The 27,955-nt window shown below is 45.0% G+C and overlaps 1 protein-coding gene across 1 annotated transcript in view; it reads right to left on the bottom strand.

The window, feature by feature from the left end:
• Nucleotides 1-27,955, bottom strand: part of RIN3 (Ras and Rab interactor 3) — a 394,191-nt gene that overhangs the window by 140,157 nt on the left and 226,079 nt on the right. Inside the window, exon 5 of the mRNA XM_069208209.1 lies at nucleotides 6,669-6,760. Coding sequence (XP_069064310.1) covers nucleotides 6,669-6,760 — 92 coding nt within the window. The remainder of the gene's footprint in view (nucleotides 1-6,668; nucleotides 6,761-27,955) is intronic.

Raw genomic sequence — 27,955 nt, 5'->3', positions numbered from 1 at the left:
TAATTGACTAGAAGCCATTCTTAAATACAGACTTTTCGGAGTTCAAGATAAAAATAAAAAAAATCACTGAGCTGAACTACTCGCTGACTAATTTAACTTCTTAGCCAAGACATGGTTTTGTTCAGTTGCATATCCCTGAGGCTCACATGTTACAATTTGAAGTACATTTGTAAGGACATTTTATGATTCTTAAGTTGGTTGAGATCTTATCTTTGTCTCTTACAATGTTAAGCATAGGTTTTTGAATACCGCTCTCCTGCCCCTTTCTGCTGCTACTGCTTCCATGACCTACAATGCTCCCATCCACCATCCTTGCCTGCTGACCTCGCGCCATGCTTCATTCAGCGAATGTCCCAGTTCCATATTACGTGTAGTTCTCATACTCTATTATGCATTGGGCCCATGTACCACAGTGTGCACAACGCTGACCACTAACCGTGACACAATTCCTTAGATTCCCGTTATAAGCACCGCCGTCTTTTCTCAACCTTCAAAACTGTGTATTTCATGTGCCTGCACACTACATTGTGCTGTAAAGACCTAAAAAGCTCAGTAAAAATATGCACAAAAAAAAGCTCAGGGTTTTGAATTGTAGCTCATGCTGGTGGGTGAACTGCGGGCACCAATGTATTCAAATCAGTTACTGTTCTCTTCAGAGCTGGTTGCAGGAAGATGAGGCAATCTGTAGCCCACTCTTACAGCTAGCTGACTAGAGGAGATGCTGATACTTTCAGTAGTTCTCACGTAAGACACGACCTGAGATGCACAACTTGCCACATTGCATTGAGTCAGCTTTGCTGAGAGCCAGACTTTCTGTTTTTTTGTTCTCTTTCTCTGGTTGCCCAACTCCTTGCACAACAGACCGGGGAAGAGTTGTATTTCATTTCATAGAAAAACAAATTCATAGAATATTAATTCTGAAAAACTATTTCACTTAAATCGTTGGGAGGAACTATTTCGTACAATTAACTTCGACATGCTTTTTAATGCCTACATTTGGCTAATGAAATAGCCTTCACAGCAGAAAGTCCCAAAGGTGCAACAGAAAGACTAGCAGCTATTAAGCTCCTTAGTCCATTTTAACCTAGCGTTCAAAAAGCAACTTTAAATTTGTGTTGCAATTGTAATAATTTTGTTTTCAAACTTTATCATATCAGTTCTTCAAAATACATATTTTCTATCAAATATGCCAGCGGTTCCCAAACTGTGGTCCGCAGCACCCCAGGGGTCCGCGACTCATTCCCAGGGGCTCCGCATGCCCGGGCCGGCAGGAAGGCACTTCTCCAAATGGGGCCTCTCGTCAGAAATGTCTGTTTTTTTATATTTAGTACTTCATTTGTGCAGCAGTTTGAAAAGCACTGCAAAGTTTCATGTACTTCCAGCAGCTTTCGGGCAAAAATGAAAGAGTCAAGATAACTCTGGTGAATAATGTACCTGCTGGAGAGAGAGGAGAGTTTTGTCTAGTGGCAGTTTTGACTGATGTAAAGTAGTGCAGAGGGTTAATTTGCCTGCTGCAAAGAACGTGTATCATGCATATCAAAGGACAATATTTTATGTGCATAGTACTGTGGGTTACTGCTGTTGTCACAAAGATTCCTTTGCTACTGTGCAGTTCATAAGTTACAATCATAATCTAGGACAGTGAGCTATGCACTGCCATCAAAGAGCTGCATGCAAACTGCATGGCACAAATTAGAAAGTTATATTTTTTCCCAAATCTTTCATTTTGCTTATGCTGCTAAAAAAGGTTTACTTGCGTAGAAATACATGCTTCTTATTAAAGTCAATGCTAACCACTGTGTTACGTTCTCAATCCTGAGTTTGTGTTTCTCCAGACCAAGCAATCTTAGAAAATGCCTACCAGTGGATGACATGTAAATCCTACACCTTGTAGTCCCCTGTAAAGTACTCTAACACCCTACAATGGTATGAGAGGTGCTATAAAACAAATGAATTGCATGTGATAGAGAGGCTATGGAGAGATGAGAGGCCCTAATGATTTTACTTTCTTTCCCCACCACATATTTATGTGAAAGGGATCCTGGGGGGGATTGCCGACAAAAATGAGGTCTCCCCTGGGAGGTTTGGGGAAGTGGTACAGCCCACAGGCACCGTTTGGGTGCTTTTTGGGCTGTGGGTGGATGTATTTAAATGAGCCATTTTAGGGTGGCCCCACCATTTTGGTAAAAGTGACATGGTGGCAGACTGGTTAGAATAGGTTTTCCCTCCCGCCCACCCTCGTGGTGAGTTCTTGTCAGGGGGGTGCATTTTTTAGGGGCCCAGTATAGAAGTGAGGTGCTTTTTAGGAGAATGAGTGCACAGGGTGAGTTATCATTGTATGTTGTCGCTGGGAACATGTGCAGGCGGAGACAGACAGTTCACATGATAACGATAACCGGGAAGGACAGCAGATCCGACAAGACACCTTCAGGTCTTAAAGGGGGCGGTGACAGCAGGACAACTCAGGCAGAAATATTTTGGCATTAGGGGTTGGCGAGTTGCAGATTCAAAGGGGTAGGGAGCAGCAGGAGATTATTAAGGTGACAAAACAGAGTCAGCAAAGAAATCATTACAAAGGAAGAGTGTATTAAGAGAATACAAGGTTAAGGGAAAAGGGAGGGGGAGAGACTGGCAGGTAATTTTGATGTATAGTGAGGTTTTAGTTTTGTAAGGCAATAGGCCAAGTGCTCTTTTGGATTGTAAGTGCACCTGTTTCCAATAAAGCGGCCTTTTACACACAAAGGTGACGTGGTGGTGTCCTTCTTCCCCAAAGGGGTACCGGGGGGGGGGATTGCCGACAGAAATTAGGTCTCCACTCCGGGAGGTTTGGGGAAGTGGTACAGCCCATGGGCGCCATTGGGTGCTTTTTAGGCTGTGGGTGGATGTTTTTAAAGGAGCCATTTTAGGGTGGCCCCACCATTTTGGTAAACGCGGCACGGTGGCCGACTGGTTAGAATAGGATTTCCCTCCCGCCCATCCTCGTGGTGAGTTCTTGTAAGAGGGGTGCATTTTTGAGGGGCCCAGTGTAGAAGTGAGGCGCTTCTTAGGAGAATGGGTGCACGGGGGTGAGTTATCATTGTATGTTGTCGCTGGGAACAGGTGCAGGCGGAGACTGAGACAGTTCACATGATAACGATAACCGGGAAGGACAGCAGATCCGACAAGACACCTTCAGGTTTTAAGGGGGGGGGGGCGACAGCAGGCCAACTCAGACAGAAATATTTTGGCATTAGGGGTTGGCTAGTTGCAGATTCAAAGGGTTAGGGAGCAGCAGCAGATTATTAAGGTGACAAAACAGAGTCAGCAAAGAAATCATTACAAAAGAAGAGTGTATTAAGAGAATACAAGGTTAAGGGAAAAGGGAGGGGTAGGGGAGGGGGGAGCGATTGGCAGGTAATTTTGATGTATAGAGAGGTTTTGGTTTTGTAAGGCAATAGGTCAAGGGCTCTTTTGGATTGTAAGTGCACCTGTTTCCAATAAAGCAGCCTTTTACAGACAAAGGTGAAGAGGTGGTGTCCTTCTTCCCCAAAAAGCTTTCTAAGATCTTATGTACCTAAAAAGTAAAAACAGAAATCACTTGGGAAATGTAGAATCTGACCTCAGGATTCAGCTTTCCTAAATAAAACCAAACATTGAAAAGTTAGTCGTTGAGATGAAGCGTCAACCTTCTCATTAAAAGTTTTTGATGTTTGTGTATTTTTTCAATATAAAAAAAATTACATCTTTAGTAATTTGAGTATTTGTTTGGTGTATACTTGTATGTATATTTTTTTCAAACTACTGTTTTAATGTTTGAAATTTAAATCGTACAAATTGCTTGGGAGTCCCCTGGTTCCAGTAGTGATTCAGTGGGGTCCTCAGGAGTCGAAAGGTTGAGAACAACTGAAATATGCTTTAAATATGAGGTTAACGCACTTAAAGAAAACCTTGTATTTTTCTGCCTCAAAAATCGTTTGCATTCATGTTTCCAAACGTCCCCTTTGGAGTTCACAAATACAAATGCATCTTGTTGATGAAATCTACTCCACCTTCCCAGGTATTACCTGTCACATGCCTCGGATATCCAGCATAATGGCCAAGATGTCTACATTATGCAAAGGATGCCCATCATTTTGTCAGAGCCACAATTGTCCAAAGGCTGTCCACCATAATGCTAACATCCACAACATCATGTCAGTCATGGACATTGCAAGGATGGCCACACTTATGTGACAGACTGGCTACAAATAGGCCACCCAATTCACAGTATGGCAAGGGTAGCTGCCATTATACCATGATTCATCCAAGGATGTACAACATATGTCAAGAATTTACATTATTATGGCACCGCCAACATTATGTCGGCAATAGAGGACTGGAGCAGTACAGGACATACCCAATTAAATAGAGGGCGACTGGCCTATAGTTAAACATGGGATTACCCCAAAGGCCACTACTGTATAAAGATTTGTAAGGTCACCACTGCTCCGCCTGCCTGTCCTTAAGATCAGTCACTCTCTGTCTGAAAAATTGAGTGCCCCTGTGAGCACACATACTGCTTGGTTTCCTAAATAAGTAACTTGGGTTAAATACAGTGCCAACATGCAGTATCATTTTTTTTTTACATGAATAAATCAATAAAAACATGGGATAGGTGGGAAGTAGAATAGATCAGTAGAGTTAAGTGCTTGCTTCTTATAACTCTATACAACTTGGAAATCACAGGTTTAAACTGCGTCAGGGCAATCTCAGCACTTCATGCTACCAAAGTGAACGGAACAAGTACTATTTATTGGATGATCACTTGTTATTTGTAATGGTATTACACTGCAGAACATTCACTGCAATGAAAATAATTCAATTTTTATGATTTTATATTTATTTGGTTATTTTACCTATTCAGTACATTTAAAAAATAAAGTAGCGTGCATAGAAGAGGGTGGCTACTCGTGCTTCAGTGTTACCAACTTTTATGAATTATCTGGAAAGATGGCTAGTCGAATAAAAACTCTAAAAGGAAATAAAAAGAGTATTATATTTAGTCAATATGTTTTTTTATTTATTCAATGCTACCGAAAACGACTGGTGTGATTTACATCATGTCAAGCCATTAACTGGATCTACAGTTTATAGACCATGGGGAAAGTGTTATAATTATTTTTGGTTTATTGAAATATTCTCTTAATCATGAAATAAACCTTTAAAATCATACAACATACAGTAGGGCGATTACATCGGTTGACAATACAAACAATACAGGAAACCCGTGTAATGATCTAAAATGCAGTGTTTAAATTGCTAAATAAATAAGTGCTAAAGCCCAAAATCACTGTCCCAATTTAAGCACTAAATAAGCACAGAAAACAGGGATATTTTCAACTCTTTAAGCAAGATGCCGCACAGCACAAAGCAAAGCCAGATCGAAATGTGGTTGTTTTTTTACGGGAATGTGGAGCTAAATGAATGCCCCCGAGTTAATGTGGTCGGTGACTGAGTAATCTGATGTCTACAGAAATACTGAACGCACGTCATTCGGAAGACAAAGGACATCAAATGTTATGGAGGGCTACCGTGCGCCACAGATATTATACTGTTATAAATTATATCACCTACCTTTTTTTAAACTCTCAACTCTTAGTTATAAAGCTCCATAAAACTAGTAAAAGGAACAGTAAATTCTCACAAAATAGCTGAACAGAGTTTCGTTTTAGATTTACGTTGAAACAATCCGTTTTTTAAAACGACTAGATGTTTTTGTCAAATTTTAAAGCGTGGCTGACGAGGAGCTATAGGTCATGTAGACGGTGGCGCAACGAAACAGAGTGCCGAACCTCCCCCACCCCCCACAGTACCTGTAAGGAGCGCCCTTCCCCCTGTAGCGTCAGGGTCCTGCCGCCCCTGCACAGTGTACTGCGCTGAGGGGCCCCCTTGGAGTTGCGTCCCCCTCAACCCCCGCGGGGGCCCCTGTTACGCTCCTGCATGTAGAATACCTTCAGCCAATTCTGGCATTTTTGCCAATACCATTTGAGTCCATAATGAAAGCGTTAATAGTAAAAATACAAGTCACAGGGTGCAACATGCTGTTGGCTACAGAGACAGGAATAGGTATTGATATTTTTGTTACAGCTCCACTTAACTCAACTGACATGTCAAATGCAAAATAAAATTTAGTTTCTGACTTATTTCCTTTTTTCTTGTAGGCAATCATAGGTTAAACAACTGTGAGGGTGAGATGACAAAGAGTCTTTCAGGTACAGATACAAGAGTCAAATTGCAAATGGGGGGACATAAAAAACTCCTTGAAAAGGGGAACTGTCATGCTAAAAATAACTTTATCAGAACAACGTGAGCATTAGCAGTTAGACCTGTCTGAAGAGACACTGAGACAGGAATACCAATGCAGTGGCACTCCTCTTCCCGATCCATCCTTGATGTAGACATTGGTGTGAATTAGGGGGAGCACCAGCAACCTAACTGGATGCGCTCGGCCTTGAACAGGTTCAGCCATTCGAGGACCACCAATGAAAAAACCTACACCAGCGCGGGAATGGCATACAAGCTTTGGATGCACCCCAGCCCGCCTGGCAATCACTAGATTTAGTAAGGTTGAGTCTGCCTCCTACAGGGTTATGAAGGAATAGCACTCTTCCACACTTACCAGGTGTGCAAAAAGTAACATAAGGACTTACCTGTGCCCAGAGTGGAGATGGTGTCAAGCTCTGTGTGGGTCTTGGCATCCTGTATCGCATGTGGCAGTCTCAAAGTTAAGGGCAGCACATCCCTGCGCAAACAGGAAGAGAGAGGAAGTTACTTGAGCAGCAGGGCCTCCAACTGCAAGTCATTTTGGGTTGGTTGTGACAGGAAGTTTACAAAACCTATGACAGTGGATGGTCTATTGCAACATTATGGGGTTTGGTTTAAATCCCAGGATCACCACAAATTTGAAGTGCCCATGAGGTCCAGCATGAATTTTTGCGAGGTCTCATCAGCTGCAAGTATTTTAAAATAGCAAAACCGAACAAATATTTAAATATGGCTAAAAGCAGGCCGGGAAGTTAAAAGAGGAAGTAAGTCTACCGAGGACGAAATTCTGTGTTTGGTTTGACTTCCGGATACAGTACCTCGCGTGCAACAGTGTTGGGAGAGGCCTAGGACTGCTTTGGGAGTCCAGACATGTCAGGGAAGACTAAGTCCCTCTGTCTGGTCTGTATCTGATACCGTCGCAGCTCTCCCACCATTTCAAAGCACCACACTGTTAGGTAAACTCGCACTTTTTCTATGTCCCATCACTCAGTTATTGCCTCGATGAGCAGCAGCTCAAAAACACAGTCCTCCCATGTGTGGGTAACATACTCTTCTAAATGTATTTCGATAAAGTGATTCAAAACAGAAAGAAAAGCTTTTTTTTTTTTTTTTTTTTTTTTAATTTCCCCGTAAAAAGGATCCAGTCTGTTTTCATCGTTCCATTTATTAAGGTTGGCCATGAAATAAAGGAACGAGCATTAGCAAAGTCATTATATCTGGCTATGGATGTCAGGCGTTTGAAATCGCCAATGTCGTTTTGTTCTGTCTTGTCATGGTTTTTGTAAAACTTCTTCGGAGCAGCTGGGCTATCGTCAATATAGAAAAATAACATTGGCTAAAGGCAGAAATATTTTTGGGGTCACAAAAAAGCACAATTTGCCACAGTAGTCCCGGACACTAAAGCGAACTACAATGCTTGTGGATCTGCTCATTGTGAAATAGCAGAATGCCTTCAGTCATAATGGTGTTAGCCAATGGTTTAAGGGAGCCCCAGCATGCTATGGCGTGTAAAAGAAAAACATGAATCACACAACAGATCAATGGATTAAGAGGCCTGGCTGAAATATGAGGACCAGAATGTCCCACAAGTAATACATTTTATTAGCATGATTAGTTAAAACCAACGCCAATTCGAAACATCACGTCTGTGAGCCATAATACACACAAACACTTATGCATTAATGAAATTAAAACAGGTTATACAAACTGGCCGGCTGGGTTTTACCCCACCTAATTTTCTTAAGATTTAAAATAAACGGAAAATTGAGGACGGATCCTCCTTAAAACATTTTAAAAAAACAGAAAGATGAGGACGAGTCTTTGATACAAATCTCAGTTTTATAATGACAGTACAGCATTGACTATCATCCCAAGTCTGGTGGTGCTTTGTTACACCTCGTGCTAGATGTAGAACAATGACGCCACTATCAATCCTGACTTTGCGCAAGACTTTGCAGCTACTGGTTCAGCCGTATTTGATCGAGATTTGCACGCCTGTAGCATAAACTTCGTCCCCTGTAGGCAAAAGGAATCGAAAAGCCACTTAGCCAGCTGATAACAGCTGGTCTGCAAGTGCGTATGCCAAGTGCCCTAAAGGTGTGTTTCATTAGTATTCTCCTTTGCTCCCACAGTACTGGACATACACAGAAAAGATGCACAAGGGACTCTTGTTTGTACCCACAAAGACGACACACTTCCGACCTAAACTGCCGTTTCCAGGAGGGAACCATATCTTTGGTGGCAATCAACCCAAAGTGCAAAATAATAAATTGTCGTTTCAGCATTTGCCTAAAAAAAAACTGATAGATATTCCTGGGGTCTGAGAGTTTCTATGAAGATAGTACCAACCAGGCATGTCGTCTTTTGGCAACTATGTTCTTGTCAGTAATGAGTGACAGTGACCGGGTTGCAGTGTTGACCATCCAGTAGAACTCCCCTTTATTCAAGCTCATGTCCCAGACAGTGTCCAGGCCCAGGTCCTTTATTGGGTTGTTTAGATTGTTTCCTCATGAGCCGATAATATCACGGTGCTGTTGTTGTTCCTTGATTTCAACCCAGCATAGGTTACTTATTGATCCTGTTTCTGCGGCTCACAATAGCCAGCAGAGTTTTATGCATGCATTCTTACTCTGGAATATATCGTTTTTTAACCCAAATTCTAGGCGAACCTGAGCTGGTGAAGCTGAGTTGGGAATCTGGAACACAACTTTGGAGGCCTTCGTTTGAATTTGATTAAAAACTGCTGCTTCTTTGTCCAGCATTATCTCTGCCCCATAAGTGACTGTTGGCATTAACCGTGCTGTCATAACGGACAGCAGATGATTATATGAATGACAGCTCAGTATTTGTTTTAGTGTCTTGAATCTATATGTCAGGGCTTGTGCTTTTGCTCAAACAGCGACCAGCTGGGTTTTGAAGGACATATTTTTATCTACTATGAATCCTAGATATTTGTAGGTAGTAATGGCCTCCACCTGAGTTCCATAGATAAACCATGAACCAGATTTATGTTTCGAATCCACCAGTCTGCCCACTTTGGTTTTATTCAAATTCAATCCTAAACCTTGTTTGGTGATGTAACTAGTAAGGGTATCAATACTGTAGGCCAATTGGAGTTTGACTAAGAAGTACAATGTCATCTGCATACTGTAACCATGCAACTGTATCCTGAGGCAAGACTGGCGGATGGTTTGATATCGAGGAGAGAGCCTCGGCAAGATCGGCTAGGTTTAGGTTAAAGAGCATGGGGGATAAGACACATTCTTGCTTTAGAACATTTGAAGTATAAACTCTGTTGGTGACATGGCTGTCTGCTCCGATCTTAACTTGCGCCCAGGTGCCTGTGTATAGTTCTATCATCGCGGTCAGTAGGCTGCTGGGTATACCCCAGTTTTTCAGTTCTTCCCACAGACAGCCTCTCAGGACCTGATCAAATAGTGACTTAAGGTCGATGAAACAGGCAAAAAGCTGACTTTTCTTGAATCTGGAATTGGAACCTAACAAGGCCAGGGCAGTCAGGTTGGTTGAGGTTCCCATGCCAGCTCTGAAACCAGTTTGGCTTTGTGGTAAAAGGTGTCACTCTTGAATCCAACCCAATAGTTGTGACAGCAGACATGATGCATAAAGCTTAGCTTCAACGTCAATCAGGGCTATTAGTCCATAGTTCGTTGGAGAGGTAGGATTGCCCGTTTTGTAAACAGGCTGGAATATGCTGCCTTTCCAGCCATCTGGAAGGGTCTTGGAGCCATGGAGGTCATTGAAAGGGAGCGCCAGGTAGTAGGCCCGGTATGTTACATCACCTTTAAATACGGCATTAGGAATACCATTCCGTCCTGCAGCTCCTGCCATTTTTAGCTTCTTTATGATGCCAATTAGCTGTTCAATATCGATGTCCTTGATGACGATGACTTGGTCAAGGTCTGCCTTTGTCTTGATTTTAAAGCCGAAATCAGGTGGCCTTGAAATGCTCCAGTTAGTTTGTGAAAGGTCCCCTGGTATCTCCATATGTGCTGGGGTTGAGTATAGTGCCAAATCGTGGGCTTCCCAAGAGGCAGCATCAATGCCTGCATTGGAGTGCCGTCGATTCCCTTGTACCAGCCCGTTCACCAATTGCCAAAATTTACTATTGTTCTTTGTTCTGTTGGACATCAAGAGCTTCCCAACAGGTTTTCATAGTACTGCCTTTTTTCCTTCCAGCAGCCCTTCTTATACAGTAATCTCAAATTCTGAAGCATTGAGTTATAAGGGGTATTATTCTTACGTGTTTCCCTAGCCACTTTTTTGGATTTGTGTGAAACTTGTTTTTTTAAATTGCGCACTGCTCTATTGTACCATGGCTGCTCTTTAGTGGCAACTTTTTGCTTTTCTTTTACAACAACTTCAGAGCTCGGACTGGATGATTTATTGGGAAATTTATATAGCAGAGAATCACATAAGTGCTTCCAAGCCTTCACCCGAGCTCCTGGACACTAAACTGTACCTTTCTGATTTTTTTATTCATTTTTTAGCTCTTCCAGTGGCCCTGCGTCACAATGTACTGCGTCCATCACTTTCTCAATGCCTTGCCATTTTAACTTCTTTACGTTCTCGTACCTCAGAGCGGCAATGATAATACTTGAAGTTGGTAATTGCTTAAACTCCCGACTTAGCAGTATAGCTTGAGGAAAATGGTCACTTTCTGGGTGTGCAAGTATTCTGTAGATAGCAACGAGTGACAGTGCTTCATCATTTATTAGCGTAAAGTCAATTGTTGATTTCGTAGCACTGTTTGAAAGGGTTACCAGTGGGGAAAGATTTCCTTCTGGGTGCGTTCTCAACTTAGTCCCAGTTTTTCAAGCCAGTTATTTAGATAAGGGCCATATTTTTTTTCCCCTGTCTTGGGTGGCTTTTGCTCAGGTCCACGTTGAAGTCACCGGACACAATATGAGTGGCCTCCTTATACTGCCTCATCACTATTTTTAGTATGTTGAACAGAGTTTACACATTTTTGCTGTTTAACTCTTTGTTCGGATGAATATAAACATTGGTAAACAGTAGTGAGATCGTAGACCCAGATGGCTCTAGCGAGTCCAACTTTATTGGCAGCAGCCAGTCGATTCCAAGCTTGATTTGTTTGATGGCCCAGCTGAACTTGGTTGAGCATAGTGTGGTAAGGCCACCTTTCGCATGCCCGACATTTTGGAGCTTAACTGCTAGGACATGCCAGCCAACATAGCCAGAGATTTGAATAGGCTCTGTGCACCATGTTTCCTGGAGCATTATTATATTAAATGTCTGTAAGAACTTCAGTGTCGCTTCATCCGCGACCAGTTGTTTTAGACCATGGCAATTCCAAGTGCATATGCGTAAGTGATCCTCAGTCGTAGTTTCCCAAACTCTAGCGTCAGGACCAATTACTATGGTGGAACTTGGTGGGCTGTCGCTCTACCCGATTCTCGATTGCGGGTATGCCGGTGAATACTTGATGGCTGCACCCCTAATCAAGTGAGCTTAGGTTTCTTACACCGGTTACATTTTCACGCCTGCTCTGGGTCTTCTCTACCCCAACTGCTTCTTTCAACACTGATGCCTCTTTCACTGTTCCTGGGGGTAAGGGGCTAGGAAATTGACAGGGTTCTTGATTTAGTAAAGTAATGCCCCATGAGCATAAGATGTCTTGGTGAGACAGGATTTGAGCGGTACTATCAGACGAAACCCAGGAAGTAAGAGTTGCCTCTTTATCCCGATTGTACGGGTGCGGGACAAACTCCACGGGACTGCAGCTCGGCCGCAGTGATATGGCATCAGGCGGTCATTTTGATGTAGGCAAGTTTCAGATTAGTGTTGTGTTTTGTGTGTTGTACCCTGTCGGGGATCGGCTGAATGTCAGCCAGTGCAACATGTTGCGGGACATGACAGTGCTCAAATGCTGTGGGAGATTGATTAAGTTCTATGTGATCAAGGGCTGCTCGCCCAGTGTTGTCACCACTGTGCCCTTGCAAAAAGTTCTGGTTAGTGTTGGAGTAATCTTCCAGGAAGTTGGAATTAGAGATTTCCCCCTGAGCTGCTTTTCCGTCCCAGTTGTTATGCGTTGGCCTAGATGTCCAAGAAGCCTTGGGTGGCTGATTTCGGTGACATAATGGACTGCTGCAAGCTTTGTTAGTTTGTACAGGGTTTTCCTGCTTGCCCGCGGGGAGGTGTTCTGCAAACCTCCTGGACTCCCTCGTCTTTCCCCGCTGGGTCTTTGCCCTGCGTACCGGTGAACTTTACAAATGACTTCCAAATGCTGGTTTGTTGAGCTACCTTGACCTTCCTACGGTCTTTCCTTGGCCATTTCTTATCCCTTTTAGTAGGCAAGACCTTAATGGCTACTGTGGCTGTTAGGGCTTCTCCTGCAGTCCCTTCCTCGATGGGACTTGCTGGCAGAGTGATAGAAGCCTCAATGTAGTTCTGAATTACCTCCTGCTGGGAGGGGCCTGTTGCTTGTGGATTGCTGGTTACTAGTTCCTGATTTCTCATTTCACTGTCGGCTGTGGTCCTTTCATAGAGATTCTCGTGTGTTGGCCCGGCCCTCTTACAGAGCCCATTCTGAGATCTCAAAGCTTGAGCCCTGACTTCCGTCAAGATTTTGTTTAGAAGTTCTGTAGTTTTGGGGGGGCTAGCTCCAGTGGCGGCACATTGACATTGCACTTGCTGGGTGTAAGTATGAGTCTGAGCCCTTCTAATGAGGTCTTTTGAACCTTGAAGTTTCTTGTCGATTCTCACAATATGTACTGCCAAAACGTTAAGTAAGTCCACCTGGGTTTCCTGTTTGTCTGCTTGATAGAAGATTGCCATGGACATGGTGTCCATGGTTGTGAGAATTGCTTGCCAGGAGGCCCCAGCCTCTCCAAATACTGGCCCGGCCTCCTTGGATGGAGCATCTGACGAAGAAGCCGCTGAAGCTTTAGGGTGTCATTATGAACCGCCATGCCGGAGGCATCGGAAACTACCGCCACGCGGTCTGGAGGGCCACATAAACAACAGGGGAAGACTGCCACAGGCGGCCCTCCGCCACCGCCAGGCTTCCGCCGACAGGCAGGCTGACAATGGCGGATTTCTCCATCTGATTTCTCTATCCGACAGGGCAGCGCCTCGGGATAAAGAACCCTTGTTCCTCCAGCCTTAAAGGCTAGCGGAAGGGGTGCTACGGGGCCCCCCATGGGGGCCCCTGCACTGCCCATGCACTTGGTACGGGCAGTGCAGGGACCACGTGCCCAGCCCGTCGCGCAGGTCACTGCCCGATATACGGGCATAGATCTGTGTGATGGGTGCTGCTGCATCCGCCGCACTGCGGCATTGACAACAGCTCCATGTGGAGCCGTCTGCAATGTCTTGGCCCAGCGTTCAGCTGGGCTGGCTGGCAGAAACACTGTTTCTGCCTGCCGGCCCAGTGGAATGTTTTTTATACGGCCGGCAGGGTCTCAAGGGGGCTGGCGGTCTATGTTTAGACTGCCAGCATGAAGACAGCGGGGAATCCGGCTGTGTTCATAATGACATGTTAGCCTCCACTGACCGACCCAGCACCATACCAGTTGCCGGCTCCTGCTTAACTGAAACACTGGAGGCTGAAGAGGGAGTGGGCCACAATCTCCACTAGTGAGGTACACCTGATAGTACACCGATTCAGGGTGGTTGTTGGGCTAGCTTGAAGCTCCCCACCTCCTTGCATGGTGTTTGAAACGAACAGGGAGGCCCCCATCTCGGATGAGGGTACTGAGATGTGGGAGTCGGAAAGATCGATTAGTGGTGGAACATAACTTGTTGTGCTGTAAGTGGTGCCCTGTCCCAACAAGTTCACTGATGATTGTGATGGTAGTGGCACTAATGGTACCTGCAGTGACACCTGTGGAGATGGTAAAGGGGAATTCTGGCTCCAATTGTTCCAGTTGCTAAGATTCAGGGCAGAAAATAGTCCTGTTGATTGCCAGTGTGAACTTCCATTCTGGTCTTAATGTTGGGAGCATTCATGGTACTTGGGGTGCTACAGAGAAGGCCTACCCAGTCAGGGGAGATCCTTTCTGTCTTACCATGGAGGGGTGGGGTGTGTATCCTCCCCTCCCCCGGGCCGCATTCCACCAGCGGGAGGACCACCACAACCTGGAGGGGGCCCCATAGCAGGATGGTGTTGCCCGGCACCTCCAGGCATCTGAGGAACGCAAGGCCCCGTCCACCAACCTAATCGTCGTGCACCAGCGGACTGCGAGGCAGCTCACTGGCTGTCCAGGGTGAGGTGGGAGCCCCTCTTGGCTTCCAATGTGTTGTCCAGACAACAAAGAGTTTTCTCCCAAGACCAGGCACTATGTAGGGGACTCACGCCGCCCCATCCCTGAGGCGGTGAGACGACGAGCCTTCCCTCACTTCTAGTGGGCTGCCCGAGGTTGCGGACACCACCTCGGCACGCCTGGAACTACCAGCAACTTCTTCCTGAATAATGGATTGGCAGGATGGCCATCCCTCCTGCTCGATACCCTAAGTAATATAGTAGAGTTTAATGGCATAGAGTGGAGTAAAGTGTCATGGAGTGGAGTGGCATAGAGTGTCAGAGTGGAGTGACAGAGTGGCATGGAGTGGCGTATAATGGAGTACTGGAGTGGAGCAGTACGTAGCAGAATAGAATGGAATAAAGTGGCATGGGTGGCATATAGGGAGATGCATAGAGCACTGTAGAGTTGAGTAGTGTTGTATAGTGGTACAGAGTGTAGTAGGGTGTTGTGAAGTGGCATAGGATCGAGGAGAATGTCAGAGTGGAGTCAAGTTTAATGGAGTAGAGCATAAGAGTGGAGTGTTGTAGATTGGAGTAACGTGGCTTAGAGTGAAATGGCATAAAGTACAGTGGTGCAGAGCAGATTAGCATAGAGTGCAGTGGCTTAGACTTCATTGGTTCTTTGTAAAGTAGTTTACAGTGTACTGGTGTAGTAGCAAAAATTACTGTGGCGCAGAGTGTAATGGCAGAGTGGAGTGGCACAGGGAGGAGTAGAGTGGCGTACAATGCAGTGGCACAGAGTGCAGTAGCAGAGAGTAGATTGTTTCAGAATAGAGTGAAGTGGTGCAGTGTAAACTGGAGTGGTGCTGGACAGAGCGCAGAGGCATAGAGCAGAGTGGCATAGAGTGCAGTGGTGTAGAGAGCAGTGGTGCAGAGTACACTAGTGGTGTAGACTGTAGTGGCTTAGAGTGCATTGGCATAGAGAAGAGTGGTGTGTAGTAGAGAGCAGTGGCATAGGGTGCAGTGGCGCAAAGCAGCGTAGAGTTCAATGGCGGAGAGTGCAGTCTTGCAGAGTAGAGCACCCTAGAGAGCAGTGGTGTAGAGTGCATTGGCATACAGTAGAGTGTTACAGAGTACAGTGTTGTAGTTTGCAGTGGTGTACAGTGATGCAGAGTAAATAGAGTGGCGTAGAGTAAAGTTATGTAAAGCATAATGGCGTAGAAGGGTGTAGAGTTCAGTGGCGGAGAGTACAGACCTGCAAAGTAGAGTGTCAGGGTCAAATGATGTAGAGTGCATTTGCATTGAGTGATTAGTATAAAGTAGTGTTGCAGAGCAGAGTGCTGTAAAGAGCACTGGCATACAGTGCCTTGGTGCAACGTAGACTAGAGTGGCGTAGAGTGCAGTGACGTAGAGCATAATGGTGTAGAGTACCATAGCATGCAGTGGAATAGAGTGCAGTGGCGTGAAGTGTTGCAGAGTAGAGTATACTTGCATAGACTGCAGTGGTGGAGAGTAGTTGGTGTAGAGTGCAGTGGCGTACAGTGCATTGGTTATTAGTAAAGTGGTGTATGGTCCATTGGGTGGAGTGCAGTGGTTTAGAGTAGAGTGAAGTAAAGCACAGTGGGGCACAGTAGATTGGTGTAGAGTGGCGCAGCATCGAGTAGAGTGGTATAGAGCATAGTGGTGTACGGTAGATTGTTTCACAGAGAGTGCACTCCACAACTGTAATCTACACTACTCCAGTCTAGGCCACTCCACTCTATGCCACTACTCTATGCCACTCCACTCTACCCAGCACTGCACTGCACTGCAGGGTAGAGTACAGTGGCGTAGGATACATTATTGCAGAGTAGACTGGTGTACAACACAGTGACGTAGAGTGCATTGTTTTTGAGTAAAGTGGAGTAGAGTGCATTGGCATAGAGTACAGTGGTAATAGTAGAGTGCAGTGGCATATAGTAGAGTGGTAAATAGTATTGTGAAGTGGCACAGCATGGAGTGCTGCACAGTAGAGTGCAGTGGAATGATATAGAGTGGAGAGGGGTAAAGTGAAGTATGTATGGTGTGGTCGAGCACTGCAATTACAGAAAACACATCATGAATTGAAATGACGATTACGTTTGTAAAGACGATTTTACTGATTAAAGTAAACAGAGCACAAAATATAATGTGTGGAAATGTGACCACCTAGTGAATTAATTAGTTTTTATGGTATTAAAATATTTGTATCCACCACACTTCGGAATTACTCCCAGTAGCCAGCAAAATTGACACATAAATCCTCTCACTTTGAAGTACGAGAAAGAAAAGCAAACATCAACCTCCATCAGAAGACAGTGCCTGACATTTGACCTCTGTCTTTGAATGCACAGCAAACGTGATGAGATAAGTACAAGATTTAAAGGCGTGTTTACAGAAAGGGAGCACTTGGAAAGATGGTGTAAATAAGATTTGGGCATGGGAAGGGATGAGCTCAAGATGGACAGCCTAAATGTGGCTTACCTTACAGTAAAGCCTTCATTTGATGGGAGCCACTTTTTCACACAATTGAACAATGTTGGACTTTTGGCCTTACGCAGGGTCATCCCCAGTCTTTTTGCCTCCTTCCTCCTCGTTTTTCTGACCTCTCGCTGTTGGCTCTAGGACTCTGAGCACATTATTACTGCTGACCAGTGCTAAAGTGCAGGTGCTCTCCCATCTAAAGTTGGTATGATTGGCTTATACCTAATTGGCATATTTAATTTACCTATAAGTCCCTTATACAGTGGTATCTCTATACCCAGGGCCTGTAAATTAAATACTACTAGTGGGCCTGCAGCGCTGCTTGCGCCACCCACTGAAGTAGACTTTCAAACCTGTCTCAGGCCTGCTAGTGCAGGGCCTGTGTGCGCAGTTTCTGCCACAGGGACTTGGCATCTAAACTTACTTGCCAGGCCCAGAACTCCCCTTTTACTACATGTAAGTCACCCCTAAGGTACGCCCTAGCTAGCCCTATGGGCAGGGTGCCATGTATGTAGAAAGGCAGGACATGTGCCATATTGCATGGCCTGTCCAAGTAGTGACAAACAGCCTAACTTGATGTCTCACTGCTGTGAGTGCTGCCTTCTCATAGGATTGCATTAGAAATGCCCTGCCTTATGTGTAAGGGGTATTGTCTGATTTATGAGGGGTAGCGTAGGCGTGTTTGGTATGGTTGTGATGGTGATAATAAATGCTGCTTACTGGTGTGGGTGTATTTTTTATTAACTATCACAGAAATGCCACTTCTAGAAAGTGAGCATTTATCTGTGCTTATGACTCTGGTGTTTTGCAGCTGGACTCCAATCCACGTCTGGGCAGAGTGACAGTTGGGGCTTTGTGCATACTTTTCAGACAGCCTGTACACAGGGAGGGTGGAGGTGTCACAGAGGTGCATCTGCATACTGAATAGTCTTCCTGGGCTGAGAGAAGGGAGAGGCGGGGCACACCTGCATTTGTAAAGACTGTGCCCTGGCCTCACACAATAGGGTCGTTAACCCCTCACTGATGTTTGGAGCCTGTGCTGAAAGGAGAGAGGGGGCACTCCCAGAACCAGTTGTAACTGGCTGGAACCTCCTCTCCCTACCATTGTAAAACACTGTAAGAACTGACTAAGTATAGGGGAATTTTCCCCACAATTTGGAGACTCTTGGAATCATCTTGGAACTGGACACCAAAGGCTGAAAGGACTCACCAGGAACCGCCATGGACTGCTGCTGCTGTGCTGACCTGTGACCTGCCTGGTCACGGTGAAGGACTTGCCACTTGCTGCCTTTCCCTTGTGCTGGCCTGTAGCTGGTCCCTCCACCTGAGGACCTTGTCTTAAGATTCTGCTCCCCAGGGGCAGGGTGCTGTGGCCCCTGATCCCTGCATCCATTTCTTCACGAGGGGTGCTTCTCCGTGGTTGCGGCTGCCATAGCGCTGATTGCAGCGCGCTTATGGAGCCTTGGGAGCTCGTAGGCTCCTTGCTGCATTGTGCCCCTTTAAATAAGATCACCGCAGCAGCCCGGGAAGCTGGAAGAACACTCGCGCACCGCATCGGGTGCCGGCGAGTGTCTGCTCGGGCCCCAGGAGGGGTCTGATCTTCTTGTGGCTTCACGGCAGGACCAGGGGAAGGTGCGGGGAGTGCCCCCTTCCCCCTGGCCTCTGCGTTAGGAGCAGGACGCTATTTTTCTGCTGTTAGGTAAAACGGGCATTATTGTGCCCCCCCCCTTGGTGTAAGGGCCAGTGGAGGCCCGGGGGGGCCCCCAGAGATCGTGGGTCCCGGGAGGGGCCTGTCATTAAACCGGAGGGGGTGCGTGGTGCCCCCCTCCTGCCCTAAGTTGTTTTTGCTGGCTTTGGCCCCCCTCGTGTGGGCCGGGTTGAGGCCCTGGGGGGCCCCCAGTAATCACGGTCCCCGGAGGGGCCGGTCTATAAAAGAGAGGAGGTGCATGTCACCCTCCTCTGACCCCAGAGTATAAGGGAGGCCCCCATTTTGCACATAGGAGCGCCGGGGGCCCCACTGTTCGCCTTCTAGGCACTGGAGGTGCCTTCATCCAACCAGGTACTGTTTAAAGGACCAATATAGTTGCAATCCAAAGTTCTTTCTACAGACTTTTGTTTGATTCATATATTACCTACCTGCGTTTGATGTTTTTACATATGTGTATGCAAATGTTCCTTTTATGGACATGCTTGCTGATATGTTTTTCTAACTTGCCATATGTTTTCTAATGTTCCTACTATGGGCATTTTATGATATTCTTATGACAAGTGCTGTGATGTAATAACATGTTTTCCTGACTACTGCTTATGTTGCAGAATACTGAGTAACCTGTGTGTTATGTGTGACTACTGCCAGGTTGCAGAGTAACTAATGTGTAACGTTCTGACAACTGCTAAGGTAGCAGGATAGTACTGATATGTGATGTTTGGTCTGATAATTGCCTTGTGTACAATACAGTATATTTTCATATAATCTGGTGTTGTGTTTCCTTTGTGGTGGGGATATTGCGTCACATGTGTTGTGTGTGTTGTGCAAACGCTTTACATATTGCCTCCAGGTTAAGCCTGACTGCTCGTGCCAAGCTACCAAGGGGGTGAGCAGGGGTTATCTTGGACGTGTAACTCCCTTGCCCTGACTAGAGTGGGTAAGTTCTGCCTGGCTGAGGTGCATACCCTAGCCAACCAGAAACCCCATTCTAACTAACAAAAACACCCACAAGCTCAGGGAAAGACACCAAGCATAAAAGATTAAGGGAGAATAACCCAATTTCATTCCAGTTTTTGAAACTGCTAAAAATACTTCAGGGTGGCACCACCTGTTTTACTAGGAATTACGAGCAGTCCCTCATCAAAGGCCACAGAATGACATTTTGATCCATAAAAACACACATTCTCGCCCAAACCCTTTCAAAGGCTGTGAAAAACAGAAGAAATAGAAGTGACCTCTGGCATAAAATGGCCCTTGCCACATCTTGGAAGGTGCTTTAATTACTTTATTCACAGCCTTACGGAGTCTGAATTTGCAACCTTATTGAATCTATTTTTAAAATCAGATATGTTTACTCACATCTCTTATTTCATTCCAAATATGAATATTCTTCTTATAATCTTAATGGATAAAACATTTTGATTGCATAATTTATCATTTTTTAACATAATTTAAGTATGAGACAAGAAATGATGAAATAGAACATACATTATTTTCAGCATTACTCAGAGTCATCCGGGTAGTCTCCTTCGGTGTAGAATGTTTCTCTGATGCAGGCCACATCTTCTGTTGCATTGTCTGAGGGTCTTCTGTAATCATCTTGGTGTTCATCATTGGCACTGAACGGCAATGAGACAGTTGCAGTGGATGTTGCTATAGCCATATGGATGGTCCACATAGGATTATTCAGGTTGGCCCACTTTCATGACAAATGGGAAGAATAAGGGGCCAGACAATCTTGACTTATCAACAAGGAACTTTTGGAAGATTTGGCTCAGATCTGGTTTAAGGGTTTTGAAAGTCCCTGCAGCAGTGCTTAATTTGTGCTTATTGTTTCCGGTGCTGAGCACCGGAACTTTTATTTGAGGGCCGGCGCTTATTTTTCTTCCTCAAGCATATACTTCCAGCAAAAGACACAAATGGGAAAGGCGGAGGAAGAGAAAAACGAAAAAGCGTCACAAAGGGAGGAAGCAGAAAGCTGCAAGAGTGAGCTGAAGGGGCAGGAAGTGTCTTTATATGGATTGAAGAGGCCCGAGATGGCTTCAGGATTACGCTGCCTCAGTATTCTGTTCTCCCACATTTAATTGCAGCAGCCGCGTGTTTAAGAGGAAGGCTTTGGGCACCGGCACGTTTTTATTTACAAATTAAGCACTGCCCCTGCAGTAAAAATAATAGTTTATTTGCTGACTCCTGCACTTAAAGCTAGAATTTTTAGGCCATTTGTTCATAATTTGCATCCTTGCGTAACTGCCAAAAATCAACCTACTTTAGAGTTGGCCATGGTCAAGCATCTACAGTTGCTCATAAACAGAATGCCCACAATTATACCCGCGATGTATAAGTAACGTGCAGAGCCCAGCAGACTGTCTTGGAGACGGCTGAGAACCGCACAGCTTTACACTTACTTATATAACCTAGTTATTCTTAATCTTCTAGTTTAGGAACGCCCACGTCGTGACACCCTTTTCTTATTGTTTAGGTTTTAGTTTAGTTAAATAATTACACTTCCAAGCAACGGTTACCAGGCTAGCTCAAATTTGCAAATTTCAAATCTCGGTTCTGTGCAAACTCGGCCTTCTCTGTTATCTTTCTACTTGAATTCCATTTACGGCTATTTTACATTATTTGTCTTGCTTCATGTCCCCCATATTCAAACCCATTACACCTATTTTTTGAAGTTTAGCTGGTTACCTCTTCACGTTCGGATTCAGTTTAAGACCGGCTTCTCGACTTTCACATCATGCCACCTCCCCCAGCCCTCATTCTACATGGCATTTTGTTGCACGGCTCAGACCTTGTTCCAAGTGGTAGTTGAGTGTCTTCAATATGGCAGGGATTAGGCCATGTCACATGTAGATTACAGAGATGCAACAAAAGCTTGACGGTAATAATACAGAGAAACACAGGTACAGTTACAGACAGAGCAAGTGTTAGAATAAAACTACAAGACAGCAGGAGGAAAGCAACAGGAAAAGGTTTTAGTTCTTTTCTGAAGGTCAATCTCGGTAAAGGTATCAGAGAGCAGACTGAGCAGACTGGGGTTATCTGCACGAGGTCCTGAGGGTCATGGGCTTCAGACCCCACTTCCGTGGTTGGATCTGGTTATGGTAATCTGAACCCAGTGCTAGAGTGCGTGTGGGGTAGAGTCGCTCAGAAAAATGGGTCCTGGGCCGCGTAACGCATCAGGGCTGCTGCCTCTCACCACTCTGGTTTGTGCTTGTGATGGAGCCCCTGATGGTTTGAGCACACCTGGAGCTTCTGGAATGGGGCATAGTCCTGAGGGATGTATACAGCATGTCACCTCATTGTATGCGGACTACATACTATTTTATCTCTCCTCCCTCCCGTCTCTCTCTGCCAATCCTGTTGCACCTATTGGATTATTTTGGGGCCCTTTCGGAGCTTAGGCTCAATTGTGCTAAGTCTTTATAGTTCACCCTTGCATCTCTGGTTTGAACACCAGTTGAGCGACTCCCGGCTATTGGTTTGCACTGGGAGCTGGTGCACTTCAGATACCTGGGGACCATGGCAGCGCACACAAGGGCACAACAACTGTGCCTAAACATGGTACACTCGTGGAGGACCTCAGTAACACTCTGGAATACACTGCCCCTGTCACTGATGGGCATGTTGGCCTTCTCCAAGATGGTGCTCCTGTTGCGCTGCTTATACGTCTTGCAGAACTCTCTTTGCCCCCTGCCAGAAAGGGTATTCAGACAACTAAACTCAATCCTCATTTCCTTACTGTAGACAGGAAGACGTGGAAGTGTGGCCCTGGCCACTCTGTCTAGACAATGTTAGAAGGGTGGCTTGGAGGTGCCACGACTGGACTTGTATTACTACGCTGTGCACTTGCAACATGCGGCGCAATGGCTGGAGATAGGAGACAGTTGGGAGAAGAGTTTTCTGGCGGGGACAGTCAAGGCAGGTCAGCTACTGGAGCTGTTAATGGAGGGAGCGGGGTTTTTGGGCGATGTGCCGTATGTGGTGTGACAGACCGTGAGAATATAGCAGCGATTTGTAATAGTGGTGTTGAAGCGTGCCTCATTCCACCAAGAGCGTGCAGTGTCAATACAGGTGCCGATCTGGCAAATGGCGGCCAATATGTCCTTACAAGCATGGAGGGAGGGCGGCTGTGCCCTACTGGGAGATATGTACCTGGGTGAGAACTTCATCGCCTTCGAAGAGGCACATTGGGGTTTGCACTGGGACCGGGGAACTTCTTGCATCATGCAGGTTTAGTGGAGGTGGCCAGACAGATCTGGCCCTCCTTCCCTGGGGTGCCTGGAACCACCCACATCCTAGGGACCTTGCTGTCCCGTGGGACAGGTAGGTACCTGATCTCTCTGTTATAGAAAACATGAGTCGACTCAGTGGGTAGCCATCTGCAGGCATGTTATGGACTGGAATGCTGATTTAGGGACCCCTTTGCACAACTGGGACAGGGTGCGAGTTTGTGAACTTATTCAATTATTCTCAAGCAATGCCCAGTTACAGCCAGTACATTATACTTTTTGCACCATACTTATCGGATCTCCATCGCATGGCACCAGCTCAATCGGATGGTTGCCCTTGTTGCGGCGCTTGGGAGGCAGGCTTTCTTCACCTGGCTTGGGACTGCCAGGCGGTACAGGATTACTGGACCCTGGTGTTGGGCAAATTACTGCAGGCCACACACCTAAAAATAGAGGGGACACCCCAGTGCTGTTTGTTGGGGAACAACAAAAGACCCCAAAGGCCACAAAATAGCATACAAATTTCTGGAGTCAGTGTTGATGCTGGCTAGGTGGAGGGTTGCCATCACATGGATGGGTCAACACACCCCAGAGATTGAACATTTGCACAGAGACGTAACGGAGTGGTCCCTGGCTAAGGAAGCTCATATGAAACTCACCAGATGAGTTGATAAGGTGGGTGAGGAGCTCCTTGCATGGTGAAGTTTGTGAGATAGGCTCCTGGACCCTGACTTCCTCAATAACTGAGGATAGCAACAGTTCTGACAACAATGAGGGTCATGGCAATGAGCCTGTGGAGGGAATTAACCCCATCCTCCTCCCGGGGACTGGGGTAGATGTTGGAGATGGGATGTCAACCTATTTCCACGCACACATATGAAACTGCAAGTGAATGCTTAATGTAATGGAGAGTTTTCCCATGCATTACCCACCAAGTGCTGTCACTCACACTCTTACCGTTTCTATTCTGTGTTATATAAAACTGAGAAATAAAGGTTTAAGAAAAAAAATACACCAAAAACAGTTTACCAAAGTCTCAAAGCTATGGATCACGGAATATAGCAATCTACTATTTGTATTATCTCTTGGACTCCATCTTGACCGACAGGGGAACGGCGATGGTCATCTTGTTCCATTTATGTCCAGATTAATGTGTCTCATCCCCTGTGGAGTACATAGGAAGGAGGAACAACTAGATACAAATTGTCAAGAATGAAGGAATCCTCTTCTTTTTAGGTTTGTGGTAGAGCACCAATAAAGTCTGATCACCCATTCTCATACTATTTTAGTTGAGTCGTTCCAGAGTAACTATTTCTAAGAGTAGCTCAACAGCTGAAGGGTGACACTAAGGTGGGAACCTCGAGCTTGGCCATTATCAGTGAGAAGTTTCATGGCTCTAAACCAGTGTTTCCCAAACTGTGGGTTGCAATTCACTTGTGGGTCCCAAGCCGATTGTAAGTGGACTGTGAAAGTCCAAGCAATAAATTACATTATTTTTTTAACATAGGGATTGGTGTTTATAAACTCCTCTCACTTTGCCGTCAGCGGAAGAAAAGTAAAGTGAATTATGTGACTTCCTGGGGTACAGAGACGGTGAAGGAAAAAGAGGTAGAATATTACCTTTCGTAACACACAACAAAATGTAAATACATGCAAATGAACTGTACACATTCAGCAGTTAGGAAAGCAAAAAATGTTATATGTTTTTTGTAATTCTGAATTGAGGTGGAAACAAAGATTTAATAGGATCAAAGCAAATCAAGAAGCTTTACATGGCATTCAACAAATGATAAATATTCACTGAAACATGGTTTCCACACATTATCACTTGTGCACAATGCAGTCTTATGAGTAAAGCTGTATGCCTGTGCAAAGGTAGTGGCCATTTCAATGGAAAATATGCTGTCTGTAAATGACCGTGCACTACCACACAGTGCTTTCTTTACATTAAAAAAATCGCCCACCTCATGTCCATTAAAGCTAGTTGGGTCTTGAAAATAGTTTTTTTTGTAAAAAGTGGGTTGTGGTACCAAAAGGTTTGGGAAGCAATGCTGTAGACCATTTAGATGACTCCTACAATACTCAATGATAGACATATTAGTGGAGAGCCATTACACATTCCGCTGACCCCAGAGGATGTCTTGACATATAGGAGCGAACCATACCACATACTGTGGGTGAAAGAGTAATGTCTTTTTACTGCATCCATCAGTCAAGTTTCTGCTTACATACTGTCACCATTGTGGGTTCAAGGTGCAGTGTCTAACAAGACAGCGCAGCATTCATCGTTCTGCACAAGACGTGAAGAGAGCCAGCTAAGAGCTCACATGCAGTATATACAAGTTGTTGTGCAGGAATAGTAAACAGAAAGGGCAGGCAGAGGCAAAACCACGGAGCCCTAATATAACTGGAACTGGTAGACAAACTACCACTTCAGATGATTAGTCTCTTGAGCCCGTATGGCTAATTTCAGCGCTGCAGCCATCAATGAAGCACAAAAAGCCTGTTAAGAGGAATTTAATAATAAACAAAAATTCTAAATGGGGAGAAATTTACAGCAATATACAGTCATTTGGAATTTCTATGAATGTAATATTGTTCCTCTCTTAGCACCAGTCAGGATCTGGATGAGCCAGACTTGTGGCGTATGGCTTCACCCTGAGGTATGTAGCCTTAACAAAGGTACCCGAGCCTGAGGCCTCAAAGAACGGTACATCACAGGGATCCAGCTGCATGTGGCCCTAATTATTGCCCAGCCATTGTCACTAGCCTGGACTGCTGATCTGTCTACCAAATACAGCAGACCATCACTATCAGAGCTCTTCTCCTTGAAGGGGTGCCAGCCCAGTGCAGTCTACAATTTGGTACAGTAATTAGTTTTTTCGCAGAGCACAATCATAACAAGTAGCTTCTTGCATACTATAAAAATGATTGACTAGGCTGTTAAGGAGAAAGGCAATAAGCTAGGTAGGAAGTGAATACCTCTTATGACACACTCCAATCTTCAGTGCTAGTGTAAGAGCACACACCATCTCCTGCTCAGGCCTTCTGATTTCTGTGGGCCACGAACAAGGTGTGCACATGGCTGTAGTATTTGCATAACTCTTCAAAATCCTGGACCAGTTCCATTGTGGGCAAAGGGCAGGTATTTAGGCATACGTCTCTGCAAAGCTACGAACAATTGCCTTCCGATGAGGATGCGATGTGTACATTTGCCATTGGTCCCTCTTACTAGTCATGCACCAATATAATGAATGAAAACAGGAAAAAACACATAATTTGGGACAACCAGATACAAGAAGTTGCACTATACAAGACAGGAGGGGAAAATAAGGACAGTAACAATTCCTCTTTTCAGAAATGTAGAATGATGGTAGAAAATCTACCATCATCATTACACATGATCTATAATCAAGATAGCCTGAATCTGTGATGTACAAGTCTTTCCCAGTCAACACCTTCAGGAATATGAGTAGTGGCCCTGGACTTGGCACTGCCCCAAAATTCTGGACAGTGCTCTGCTGTCCAAACATATAATAACTCCAATGATCTGGCTGAGAAAATCCCCACCTGCACATGGGTACAAGTCAAAAGAGTAGTGTTGGACATAGAGTCATGGGCCACCACACAATTCTTTAGTCAGCAAACTTTCCTCATTCACAATAAGTAGAGACAACAATAATCCTTTTCATTAAAAATACTTAATGTGCACCATCTGACCTCATACCTTCTTGTCTAGCAGTTGTCGTCTCCTCTTGGTTCTGCCTGAAATTACTACCCCTTAATTTACAGGATTACAACTCCATAGTCGTCCAAGCACCTTCACTCACTATAAACAGTCACCCACTTAATTATAATTAAAGCTGCAAACATAATCACATAGGAGAGCCTCCATTCCAGACTAACACCTAAGCTGATCACCCTTCATACAAGAAGAAACATATTGGTAGTACCTCCTTCTCCATAGTAACAAACTTTGAAACTATCCAAGCAGAGACATCATCCAAGGCACCCAAAAAATGAGAAAGTCAGTGAAGACATTGCTCTTCTCAAACTAATGAGGAATGGTCACGGAACCAGCTAACATCCACTAAAAACCACTAGGAGGGGAAGGCTGCCCTGGAACACATGATGATATATACCATAAACAGAACAAAACACCCCAAGGATTGCAGGCACTACTACATGCACAGCCTCCTTCTTGTAACCATACCCTAGGCACAGCTACACATTCACAGCAACACAATATGGGTAGCCTCTGCCTTGAATTCACAACACTAAAATACTTCCCACATAGAACATATTCTATCATACACATTTCTCCATCCATACACTAGCACCATATAAGCCTACGTGTCCCATCTTTAAATACTTTCACTTCAATGCATGCATTGGCCCAGCAGCGGCAGTGGAACCATTTTCAACGTGTGAATGCTGGTCATTGACAACAGCTCTTTAAAATCATGGGGGTTTTGAAAAATACCTTTTATAGCATTTGAACATAATTCCTTCAGTCAGGTATCATTGGGGACGCCGAAAGGCATTTTTGCAAACATGGGCTAAACAGGTGTAACTTAACACGTTTTTCTAAATTAATAGGTAATACATGTTACAATTGTGTCTAGCTAATTTATAGTGATGTTCTAACATTATTTCAAAAGTCAGAAAAAAAGGAATTGGTACCTTACCTATTTTCCCCTTCTGCCTTGTATAATGCAAATTGTTGTATCTGGGTGTCTCAAAGTATGAGTTAGTAATTCCGGTTTTCATTAAAAAAGATTGGTGCATAACTAATGCTCTATCAAAATGGCGGCTTAATGCTAAGTGCGAATGCTTCACAAAAGCAAGTACTGGAGGCCTGCCCTCAGAGCCTGTCTGATATTGCAGTCAGAACGTCATTGTTCTTCTCCACTAAAGAAGGTGTGATATTGACCTTGTGAATTCATCCCAAGCTTCCCAGTGTTCAACAGTGTCCACATGCAGTAGCCCTCTGAAGCAAAACAA

Source organism: Pleurodeles waltl, chromosome 9 (genome assembly GCF_031143425.1).
Source record: "Pleurodeles waltl isolate 20211129_DDA chromosome 9, aPleWal1.hap1.20221129, whole genome shotgun sequence".
Classification (NCBI taxonomy): Eukaryota; Metazoa; Chordata; class Amphibia; order Caudata; family Salamandridae; genus Pleurodeles; species Pleurodeles waltl.
Note: the sequence above shows the minus strand (reverse complement) of the source record. Positions and strands in the feature narration are given on the sequence as shown.